Source organism: Mustela lutreola, chromosome 15 (genome assembly GCF_030435805.1).
Source record: "Mustela lutreola isolate mMusLut2 chromosome 15, mMusLut2.pri, whole genome shotgun sequence".
Lineage (NCBI taxonomy): Eukaryota > Metazoa > Chordata > Mammalia > Carnivora > Mustelidae > Mustela > Mustela lutreola.
In genome coordinates, this window is record NC_081304.1 from 30,859,098 (window position 1) to 30,871,903 (window position 12,806).

The 12,806-nt window shown below is 39.8% G+C and overlaps 1 protein-coding gene across 1 annotated transcript in view; it reads left to right on the forward strand.

The window, feature by feature from the left end:
• ANKFN1 (ankyrin repeat and fibronectin type III domain containing 1) overlaps window positions 1-12,806 on the forward strand; it is a 266,145-nt gene that overhangs the window by 205,922 nt on the left and 47,417 nt on the right. Inside the window, exons 10-13 of the mRNA XM_059148501.1 lie at window positions 2,205-2,304; window positions 2,596-2,728; window positions 3,206-3,322; window positions 9,673-9,888. Of these exons, the coding sequence (XP_059004484.1) occupies window positions 2,205-2,304; window positions 2,596-2,728; window positions 3,206-3,322; window positions 9,673-9,888 (566 nt within the window). The remainder of the gene's footprint in view (window positions 1-2,204; window positions 2,305-2,595; window positions 2,729-3,205; window positions 3,323-9,672; window positions 9,889-12,806) is intronic.

The window sequence follows — 12,806 nt, forward strand, 5'->3', positions numbered from 1 at the left end:
TTCTCTTAGGCTATCCTTTTCACAAAAGTGCAGTGCCTTTTGTTTCTCTTCAGGCTATTAATGATAGGCTTTGTTTCATTTTATAGTTTCTTCTCTCAGCATTGTCTCTCCTCTAAACTGTTCTATTGTTTATTTGGTTTTGGCCTCTTTCCTGTTACATGCTTTTCACATCTAACTGGTGATCCTCGGACGTTGTTCACGGAGATTTAAGAAAAGAGAGCTCAGTAGCTGCTGGGGAGCTTTGAACATGTGGGCAGGGCTCTTTATCTATAAGCTTCACTTTAGGGTGATTTGGCATGGCCCTCTCTTTCAGAAACCAATGAAAGCAACGTCAGAAAGCTTTAAGTGAATTCTTCTTAGTCTTGTCAGGGCCCCGGAAGTTTCTTCCAGTGTCCTTCCTGGAGGGTATAAGTCTGAGTACCAGTATTCTGAGAGCCTGAAAGGGATATAATCTGCATGGAAACTTTGATTTCATCCACCTGTTTTGGGTACAGTACTACACCTCCCACCCCCATTTTTAACTCTACTCCATGTCTCCCACTCTAGAAACCTGTCTTTATGTTTTTCAGAGAATAAGCCACTAGAGTTTTTGGTGTTTTTTTTTTCTAGAGTGGGGAAGGGGCATTTGGCTATACAGAGTAGAGTAGGAGATCTAGAAGTCTGACTTCTTTTTAAACTGACTTTACCAAATCCCTGATTTTAGCTCCACACTCATCCCCCACTTCCAGCAGTGTGTGGTGCCCAAAGGGTGAATCAGGTTACTTCTCAGCCTTCTCCACTGCTGGCTTAGGATTCAACTTTCTCAAGTCTGCTAAATCCATCTGTCCATCTGCTTTCCAGCTACCAAAGTTCACTTGCTTTTGTTTCCTTTCTCATCTCTTTGTCTTTATAGATTCATGTAGTTTCCTTTTTTTTTTTTTTTTTTAAATCTCTTTGCTCTGGTTTAGTGAGATTTGGGGAGAGAGCAGTATGTATTGAATATGTTCAATAAGCTGCCTTTAACCGGAAGTCCCAGCAGCATCCTTTTCAAGCACAATATGACCAGCCAAATTCATGTTCAAGTCAGAAAAAAATGTTTTTGCTTTGTTCTGCCAGGAATAACCATTACCAGCACTAGCTTGAAGCTGGCATGAATGCTTGTGTCAGTCAGCTTACTCCTAACTGCTTCTATAGGATCATAAGCAGAACCAAACTGGGCCTCAGCCACAGGCAGTCTGCCCAGCTTTCCATGCCTAACAGAGGTGATATAGACTATGTTCTCATCCTAGTGACATGTCTGTCCAAAGCTGGTGATGACCCCAACAACCTCAGCTTCTCTTCATGATACAGATGAGAACTGAAATCACTGATGATTTAGTTCAGGTCCATGGAGTACTATTTGTAAAGCTTATCTGGGGAAGTCTGTAAGTTTTATCAGTGAAAGCTCCAGGTTGTAAATAGAAGGGATGAATAGAAGCAACGGACAATTTGCTTACCAATGTAGCCATAGCGCAGGGTAGTGTACGAAAAAATATTTTTTCAGTAAATTAATGTCTTGGTTTTTCTGGGTACTGGCTTTTCAGTCTTGAGCAATCCAATTTAACCTCTCAGTCTCAGTTTCTTCTTCTGAATAATTACGGTGACAATCATACCAATGCCTACAACTATTTTTAAAAGCCAACATATACACTGGGAAAACTGCCCAAGAATGCTAGCCGGAGTTATATGAAAGTGAGTGAAGTTTTGTTTTTTGTCTATTCTCCAGACTTTCTGCAATGTGCCTATATTAGTTATATAATGAAAAAAAATTAATGGAATATATAAACTAACAAAAAGAGCTTTGCCAGCATTGAGAAATGTGTGAATATTAAAGGCAATGGGAGGAGGGCAAAGATTTGATTCCATTTCTTTTTATCCCACTCATCTGGAAATACATAAATCACTCATCTGGAAAATATAAACAAAATGCCAAAGTGGTTTCCCCTGGAGTTATAAATGTTACTCATCTCCAACATTTTTGAGGAGCTGATCGTTAATTGAGGTAACCGATGGCAACTCAAGATATAAGAGCTTTTTGTAGGAATGAATGAGCTGAATCCCTACATGAAACTGAGGATAAGTGACACCAAGGGGACAAGCAAGAGGAAGGCAGGGAGGTGGGAAGAAGGTACTGTGAGTGTTGCGCTGCCAATGGAATTTACACTGTATTTTTTTCTGTGTTTTAGAAACTTCAAAATTACAAACCACAGGCCGCAAGCAGTCAGTCTCACGGAGCCTGAAACACCTATTCCATTCCTCAAATAAGTTTGTGAAGACCTTAAAACGGTGGGTCCTACGCAATTTTTCCAGGAAGTCTTAACTTCTCAGGAATCAGCTGGTTTGGATTCTTAGTAGCAACATAATAGAAATTTCCCTTTTGTTATTAAAAGAGCATGAAATTCACTTTTCTCCTGAGAATTTGGGCAAGATAAAAATTTTGCTGAGTTCTAGCCTGTGAACACATGATACTTAGCAGGACTATGCTCACAGGTATATTTTAAATGATCTTTTATCATGATTCAAGCTTGGCAGAAGAGACACTTGAAGACAATTCTTCATTTTGCTTTTTCTTTTTAGGGGACTCTACTTAGCCGTTATATTTTATTACAAAGACAATATGTTAGTCACCAATGAAGATCAAATACCAATTGTTGAAATTGATGACTCTCATACCAGTTCCATTACACAAGACTTTCTGTGGTTCACAAAGGTATACTGAGTTCTGATTTCATTTTTCCCCAGTTTGCACCAATGTTCCTGTGCATAAATCTCTGCAACCTTTGTTGAGCAGTCTCCAATGATCAAAGTATTGGGGTGGGAGTAAATTATCTCAAAGGTCTTCTTTCAGCCCTGATATGCCCTGTGCCATAAAAAAAAAATGTCAAAGTTGCATCTATGCTACATTTTCAAAGCAAAGAAGCTTGCATTCTGTCAGACTGTGTCTCCACTATTCTGAGTTATGGGATCACTTGGCAAAGACTAAAATGTGGATCTGACTATTTCATTAACATTCAGATCTTTTTCCAATTGGACAGAGATCAAAAAGTTGTTTTGCATGTATCTGAAAATGGACTGGAGAACAAACATCAGGGGTCAGGTTTCCTTTTCCCTGCTTTTTGCTTTGATGCCACAACCTAAATCATGTACTGGCTTGGATGATGATATGACCTCGTGACTTCTTTTGCAGCTGTCCTGTATGTGGGAAGATATAAGGTGGTTGAGACAAAGCGTACCTATCTCCATGTCCTCATCCACGGTGCTGCAAACTCGGCAGAAGATGCTCGCAGCAACGGCCCAGCTACAGGTGAGGGGCCAGGTTTCAACCCAGATTCCCAAGGAAATCTTAGAAAAGCTTGGTCAGTTCAGTTACCAAGCCCACCTGGAAAGGAAAAGGATGGGCTCCTTTCTCTTTCAGATCTCTAAGCATATAAAGACTTCTTATGCAGTCTGAGGTGCACATCTGTTCATGTTGGGAAACTGTGCCTTTGGCAATTTCCTGGACAAGGAGCAAGGGTCTCTCTTCAAGAGTCTAGGAGTGACCCCCTAAACAAGAGGTGAGACTTGAGTTCTGGATTTGATATTAATCAGTCAACTCATTTCTCCTTCCTGGGTCTCAGTTTCATTACTTGCAAAATAAGAGGAGTTTGACTGGATCACAGGAGAAACCCTTGCTGCTCTGGCATCCTGTGCATCTAACTAGTGTATAGAGGTGGAAAAAGAGACTGGCAGATATTCTGAAGCATTTCTTGGCTTGATCTTTTGTTTAAGCATAGGAATTTGCATACATTTTTGCTTACTTTAAAAAAAAAAAAAAAGAAAAGAAAGTTCTTAGAAGCTTACCTGTAATCCTGAATTTATTCATCCTTCCATATTATTAACCTAATAAGATCAGGTCCCCAAGCCTTACAAGAATATTTGTAGCTTACAAAGCCCTTACTAGAAAAGACACTGAATTTTCACGAACTTCTTCTGGGCTTCCTTTCATTGTTTTCTAGTATTACCTGAATTTGTGGTTCTTAACTACATGGACTTGGAGCCTTTAAGAGATCACTGAGCCTTTATCAGCAATGGGTATTTACCTACAAAGCTGTCAGTTACATAAACCCCAGAAACACACATAACAGGAATCTATGTAAGCTGTGTTTGGCCAGGCCATACCAGCCAAGGCATAAAAATAGGATCATTAACAACAAAAAAATATTTTTGTGGCTCGACCCCCACCAGCAATTACAGGAACTTCATTTCTTGACCCACAAAATAATAAAAATTAAACACGTGAAATAGTAACAATTATTATGTTGCTATTCTAATTCTGAAAGGCAACTCTTATTTCTCCTGTGCTATACTCCACTGCATCGACAGCTTACTGCCTGTGTGCTCAGTGGCCTCAGAGATTTTAGGAAACGATGCTCTGTATTTCAGCTCACTCTTAACTACAAAATGTTCTTCAACTCAAGGAAGAGCTCTTGCAGCTGGACCGTGATGACTGTACTTAATTCAGAGACCCCCTTCATCACTGACTAACTTGAGTTGGAACAAGCCCCTGTACCTCAAACTGCCCCTGCCTTCGGGTAAAGTTCATTCTCAGGAGGCTCTTTGAAACCTTACTTAAGTTCTTTCTTGGGAGATTTAGACACCTTAGTGGACTCTTCATTAACTCATCATACAGCCTAGACGTGCTTGGGTCACAGACTGAACAAGCTTAGAATTTCAAATAGAACTCTTTATTCCTAGAACACGTTCATCTCGTATCAGTAACATGAGAAGGGTCTGGCTGTCACAGCCAGTGCAGCTAGATACTGAAGAGCCAAAGAGCAGCCAGGATGGTCAGTGTGCCCCTACTCAACTACTCTCATTGCATTAGCTCTTGGATTTTCCTGCCCCCCAATATATTGACCCCTCCACTTTTCATACTTTATCAATTCCCTTCTGACCTCATTTCCTTCTTTGCCCAGCTTAGATTCCTTGGCCCATCCTAATCACTCCCTTGAAAATATTCTAAATTTCTGGCCACTGTCTTCCCCTGCCATATTATTTACTTGGAAAAAATCTAAGCCTGGATAAATCCAACATGTCTACACTGGAGGACTCGCACACTGTTGCATAAAAGTCACACACACACAAAAAGGCGGGGGAGCTGTGTCATGGCTAGTTCATGGCTAATTCTCACATATAAGTTACCTAGTGATCACATGCCATTTCTCTATTAATTTCACTTTCCCAAACTATAAGGCAACTATTTAAAACCTCCTCCATTCTCTTACATCCCTATCCCTTCCCCACTCTCTCCAATCCTGTATCAGATGATAACTTCACTATATAGTTTGTTAAAAGAAAATGAGTGGGAATTCTTTTCCCACCACCAAGCTGAAAAGCTTCCTGGCATTGACCCCACTTTGTATTTCATTACTCCAATTCAATAGTATTGGTTGAATAAGTAAATATTGTCCAACCCTTGTACACCAGAGAGTATACCTAGGGGTACTCTATCTTATTTAAGAAAAAAAAAAAAAAAAAAGATCACAGAACTGTACCTCATGCCACAGTCACTACCTGGATAGTTCACCAGTCCTGCACAGTGACCAGTGCCTCAGAGTATTCAGCAACCAATTATCCTTTACAGTGTCCATGGAAGGCCAGAGCACTGCTATGCATTACCTCTCTACTTCACATTTCTATTTGCTTGCTTAAATAACAGAAGTCTTTGTCATTTTTTTTTTTTTTCCTGGTGGGACCTATTGCCCAAACCTTTTGCTGATCTTTAGGATAAAAATATATAAAAATAATGAAGCCGCCTTTGATTTTTAGGCAATGAGAAGGGATAACAGGCATACAAAATATTTCACAAGAGGAAGAAAACTGGATTTGGGGAGATTGCTACTGAATATTTTCGATCTCTCTGGTAATTGACATTTTCTGTGATGTTAAGAGGAAAGTAAAAATGCATTCTTAAATAGTTTGATTGGCATCAGTCATATATAAATCCTGTGGACCTACCTCTGGTTATCTAGCACTGTACTGCCCCCCAGCATCACTACCACTGCCTAATTACTCCAGTTACATCAAAAGCCTCCAAAGTCACACTCTTGCTTCCAGTATTACATATACTGGAATACTTATATATTCCAGTATATTCTCCAATTCTTTCTTTACACTTCTGCCATGGTAGCCAATAAAAGATTCTGACCATGTCATGCCCTGACTCATGCTCTCAAGACTGGCTCAGACATTTTATCCCCATGGTCACCATCTTTCTCCTCCTGTTTTCACTACATACTGACTTCACCTTCATCACAGTGCATACCAAACACTGTGCACCAGGTGCCTTGTAATCCAATTTCTGTTCTATAGTGAGGTTCTTTAATATATAATAATAAATAATAATATGAAACAACAACTTTCATTTCACAGAATACATGCCAGGCACCGTGATAAGTGCTTTACAACTATATCTAACTTAACCTCCACCACACCCTAGTAAGAAAATAGCATTACTGATACTCACTTAACAGATGATGAAACTTAGGACTCCAAAGGTTATATAACTTGCCCAAGCTTGCACTAATAAGAAGTATCAGAGTCTGGTTACAAATCTAGATCTATATAACTCTAAAATCTACCTTTTTTCCAATACTTCATCATCTTATTATGCATTCACTTTCAAAAAGCAGACAAAAATTTAAAATAGGAGAAATTATCCATATTATAGCTTAAAAAGTAAAAGTAGTCTATTCTGTATCATTTGGAGCTGATTTAGGAGAAGTAGATTAGATTTTATTGAAAAAAGGTAAATTATGAATTGATTAATATGACCTAAGCAGGAAGAAAGACAATTATCTGCCAGCATTTGGAGTAAAAAATAATAAGATGAGAAAACCTGTAAGTGGCCAAGACCCCACACTATTTTTCCCACCCTTAGGAAAATGACAAGGTACCCAAAAGGCAGAAGTGTACATTGCTTGTATATTGAGGGGTATCCGAAATACCCTCAAAATACAGTAATCATCTGACACTGTAAATTGGGTTACATTAAACTTTCCTCTTCCATAGCTTTTAGAATTAGTACTAAGGATTAAAAGCCAGGTAACACTTAGAAATACCATGTCTTTTTCATTTTTCAAGAAACGAGATAAAAGTTTCCCCATAATTTTATTCTCCTTTTCAGGCCTTCATATCCAACTTTCCATGTCACCCCAAGCTGAATAAAGGTCTCTAAATAGTGTGCTTATCTAAGGCTTATTGATAGTCCTGTGATTTGTTCTGATTACAACCTAGATGCATTCCTGTGAGCCATCAGGTGGTTTTTATTCCTCTTTAACTTGTAGGATCCTCAGGGTTCCCAGATCTCCCAATCTTGGTTGCATAGCACGAAAAATATTAAGGTGGTTTTCCTTTAGGTCCTAAAGAATCCCAAATTTGCCCCCTTGGAACATGGTGGCAATTTATTTTCATAAAGATATTCTGCTCTGAAATTGGGCTCTCCCCAGAGCTAGTTCTCCAACCCAATTTGATGTCAATAAAGAATTTCAGGAAGACTTTCAGTGCTTTCTTATTCAAACTGTTGGTCAACATATCCAAAGATGATGGTGAACCACTGATGATAACTCTGCTTAAACACAACGACCACCACATTCAATGTCTCCCCACCAGCTTTAGTCCCAAATAAATCATATTTTCTACTGTCCTAATGAAAAATGTTAATTCAGTCAAAAAAGACTAAATGAGCTATTAATATGTGCCAGGCACTGTGCAAGTAACCCAGAGACACAGAAATGAAACAACCATGAGCTCATGACATGTATACCAATCTGTAGGAAAACCAGAGTCACACTAAGATACAAGTTTCCACAGGAAACTATAGGGGACAAAGGAAGGGATGGTAAATTCTGAGAGAGTTGAGAAAGTCCTCCCAGAAAGGATGATACCTAGGCAGAGTCCTGAAAAAGAGTAAGTGTAAGCCAGGATGGGATTCCAATCAGAGCATAAAGAAAGCCCATACCCTACTTGTATGAAGCTAGAGAGTTTACAGAATACTTTCTCATGCATTGTTTCACTTAATCCCCCAAACACTCTGTAAGGTAGGGATTAGCATAAGGGCTGACTCTTAATTTTAAATGATGAAACTCAGGGCCAGAGAGGGTAAAAAATTCTTCAGAAGGCTAAGAGTTAATGAACAGGAGCTGCCCTGAAACTCAATACCAGTATAACTAAAGGCTTAGCAGCTGTGGCTGGTGGCTGCTAGAGCCAAGTTGAACTGGCTCAGGAGAGCCAACTGTTAAATATTCAGGAATTCTGAAAGCCTGTTGTCAAACTTTTGGTAGCTTGGTAGCTTTAAATTGGCTAGTGGCAGTGGGAGCATTTACACCACAGAAATGGGCCTATGGTACAAACCAGGCTTTTTTTTTTTTTTTTTTTTGATAGCCAGTTTATCAGTTTATTTACCAGTATTACTTGGCAGCAAACTGCCTTTATATAAAACTGTATTACTACAGAGGGCTGGATGAAAAGCCTTACCCAATTAACTTCTCTAGATTTAGAAGTCACTTACTGAAAAGGAATAATCTGACTGAATGATTAGGTTAATTTAAAAAATAATGATCCCACAAATGTTTATATGTTAATAATTATTAATGAAATTTCTTACTTATGCGTCCAGTTCTAACAAGGAAAAACAAAAGATACAAGACAGTCTCTACCTGGAAGAACATTCCTATGTCTTCATAGCTGTAGATATGGACCAGCTGGCTCATTCATTTTTAGGTCATCTGTTTCACTTTTCCAAGTTCTGGCTCTTTCGCTCTCTTGCTACCTGGTCATCAAAATTTATCGGAGGTCACAAATGGCTGCTGGGAGTGCTGAGATGGTTTGTTTATATCTTTTAAAAATCACAGATATTCAAAGTAAAAGGGTATTTTATCCTATTCATCCAGTGTTCTAGGTTAGAAATCTTCAAGCCCTGCGTATTTTAAAAATTCTGTTTATTTTAGTAATAAAAGTGGGCCCCTCCACATTTGATGTGGCATCTTTCTCCTCCTACCTTACTAAAAGTATTGTCTGCCTCAGTTGACCTAGCATACAAATAATTTTAACGTAATTTTAAATAAATAGAACCCCTGAAATTCAGATAAGTCAAACCAGGCCAATCTCCCAATTAAAGTATCTTGAAAGGAATGTGCAGTCATTTGGGGACCTGTACAATGTGCTACATTGTCAATTCACTTCTTCATTTTAAACAACCCCACTTCATACCAGCTTACTGTAGATCTCTTGAAAACTCCACAAGTGGCATACTTGAAATATCAGGCATTTTTCTTTAAAACATCTGGGATTCTCTTCAAGTGCTGGTAACTGAGGTCTATGGGCTGGTGTGTCTATGTGGGTAAGAGATATTTACAGATATTGAATTTGCTTAAAAAAACATAATTTTTGTGCCTCTTACTATAATCTTTGCAGGCTTATGGTGAAGAGATTTTCTTTGAGCTTCTGTTAAGTACATTTCTGTGGTGGCACATACTCTAGGTTTAAATTTGCTTTAAAAAAAATTTAAAAAAACTTTTCAGAAATATCAGTTAATCATACAGTGTCTTTTGTTGCAGTTATGTTGCTTTGTTTGCACAGTATCATCCCAGCTACCAGAAATCTATTTGTTTCTAGAACTTACTTGGAACACACAACTTGGGAAGAGTTTACTATGAACCCATTAAAGACCGGCATGGAAACATCCTCATAGTCACCATCAGGGAAGTGGAGATGCTTTTTTCATTTTTTAATGGCAAATGGATGCAGATCTCAAAGCTCCAAAGCCAGAGGAAGTCTTTGTCAACACCTGAGGAGCCAACAGCCTTAGACATTTTACTGATCACCATCCAGGTAGGCAGTCTTTTGAGTTTTCTAATACTGCATATTTAAAGTTCCAAATACACTTGTTGAGACTCCAGTGAAATATACCAAGAGCCACTTACAAATGCAGTGATGAAGTGGAGAAGGCCCAGAGGTATTTCACTGCTTGTATCCCACACACAGAAAAGATTCAGAAGCTTATTTTTTATTTATCACTCTCTAGCTCTGGAATTCATCAAGCAATACAAGTGGTGGGCACTCCAAAAATACCCCTGACCGAAGAACCAACAAGAAACTTTGAGACAAATATTTGAGTAGGGGTCTATAGGTAGTATAATCAAAACATTAAACCAATACCTGAAGGGACTATAATAATAATAATACATTCCTGGACTCTGTGTGTGTGTGTGTGTGTGTGTGTGTGTGTGTGTGTGTGTAAAACCCTCTGAACAAAAACTCTTAACACCTATTTACTCATTTGTTCCATATAATGCTCCCCTGGGTCAGACAGGCATGATAAAGTCCATTATAGGAATGAAAGGACTGAGGCTCAAAGAAATTATACACAACATACGGCCATACAGAGAGGCAGAGTTAGTGAAGCTAATGAAGATCCAGCACAATTTAGCTCTTCGCCTGTACAAGCCCCTTCCAGTGCCCTGGCAGAGATTCCAACAATTTTATACTCTTCTCCTTAAAGAAGGCACCAAAAGGGATGCTGGGGTGGCTCAGTTGGTTGGGCGGCTGCCTTCGGCTCGGGTCATGATCCCAGGGTCCTGGAATGGAGTCCCACATTGGGCTCCTTGCTCAGCAGGTAGCCTGCTTCTCCCTCTGCCTCTGCCTGTGCTCACTCTCTCTGACAAATAAATAAATAAAATCTTAAAAAAAAAAAAAAAAAAGAAGAAGAAGAAGGAGGAGGAGGCACCAAAAATTGTATTCACTTCAGTCCCCACAAAACTTGCATTTGCCACTGGGCACACAGTGAGAAAATGGAGGGCTGAAACCTAAACTGAGATCTTCTTACTGGAATCAGGCTTCTTTTTGCCACATGACATCACATTCCTGGGCAGGAGTTAAGATTGCAGTCATGAGGGACTAGAAATGAAATAAAGGATTAAAGACTCACCAGAGACTGGAATAGCCACCAAAATTCAAAATTCAGGCAGCTTAGATCAAGACTCAGGCTGGCTGGCCAAACCAGGATAAAAAATACATCTGCTCCTGAGTCCAGTGCTCTCTCCATACCGTCACACCCCTCATGGGTTCTTATGTGAACATGGGCGTCACACTGTTTCTTTTTCTTTTTTTAAGCCCAGTCATGGGGATGAGTTCTATAGTACTCTGCAGTTAGGTGGTAAAGCTGGCAGAAACACCTCCCTTGATTGAGCCCTGTGCAACTGGTGGCATATCTGTACAAGACAGCAACCCCAGAGTAAAGTGAAAGAAAGAGCTCTCTCCCACATAAACCCCAGCTTTGATACATATAACCCTTTATGATCACCTTAAAAAGCTAAGCCACCAGCCCACTATCTTATTTTTTTTAAGGTTTTTATTTATTTGCTTGACAGAGATCATAAGTAGGCAGAGAGGAAGGCAGAGAGAGAAGGGGAAGCAGGCTCCCCGCTGAGCAGAGAGCCCGATGCAGGGCTCGATCCCAGGACCCTGAGATCATGACCTGAGCTGAAGGCAGAGGCTCAACCCACTGAGCCACCAAGGAGCCCCCCACTATCTTATTTTCATTCCTCACTGAGAAGTGATTGATACAGTAATCTCACCTTTACTTTCCTTGTACTAGCCCAAACCAGAATGGAGTCCAGTGTAGCAAAGGTAAGCTAACTGGTCAAAGGCAATACCTCTGGCTTTGATTTTACAGAATTTGGGTTCATATGAAATTGATAGAGGGTGTGTGTGTGTGTGTGTATGTGTGCATAGGAGATGGGGGCAGGGAACACAGACATATTCGTGGCTCCCCTCTTCACCCTTTATAAGCAAGTGCTAAAAGAAACATTTTAAAAATCATAATAAAGTGAGCTTTTATAGGGTGACTAATACACTAATCCCCTATAGGGATAAACTGGGGTCTGAGCTACCTTTGCTCCTAGAAACACAGCACAGGCCCCAGCATGATATAATACCTGGTTTCTCTTAGACTTATTACATTAAAAATGTGTTACAGGTGCAGAAAGATTCCAATCTGGCGAAAGGTTGTTAGAGAAGGAGACCAAAAATAGAGGCAAGATCAGGTTTCCACACAGATTCAAATGGAAAATTTACCTCCTCTGACTGGTACATTTCTGCTTGATGTCACTCCCACCCACCCCCACTCTCCTTCTCCTCCTACTTCTCTCTCCCCTCCTTCCATTCAGGTCTTACACTGAAGAGGAAATGGGGAATAAAACTACTGGGGCTGGTATCCAATCATGCCTAATTAAGTCAAGATTTGGCCCTACCAACTCATCACAGAAGTAGTCACAAGTTTTGGTGTTTGCCCAAAGCAGGCTGGGTCACAAACCAGTCTCCTTTTATGGTTGGTAGAGTGATGACCACCAGACCTTCCGATGGGAGGCTTAGGCTTTTTCCTGCCATATCACAACACATACTAAGGCACCACTTTGGAACCTGGCTGGCTGGGTATGATTCCTGACTCCCACCTTGTCTAGTTATATGACTAGGGCAAGTTACTTAATTTTTGATCTCTCATATTTCGTCCTCTGCAAAAAACTATTTCATAGGATTTGAATGAAGATTAAATGAGTTAATACATAAAGCATTAGAAGAGTAGCAAAAGTGAGCACTAAAATAAATGTTAGTGATTGTTATTATTTCTCTACTCAGAAAAATCCAAATAATGCTTGGCCCTCCTCAGAGCATACCTAGGCCATACCCTCCCACAGACCCTAGAACTGGCTGAGTCATCCCTTGGGGCATTACACCACTCTGTCTATTTT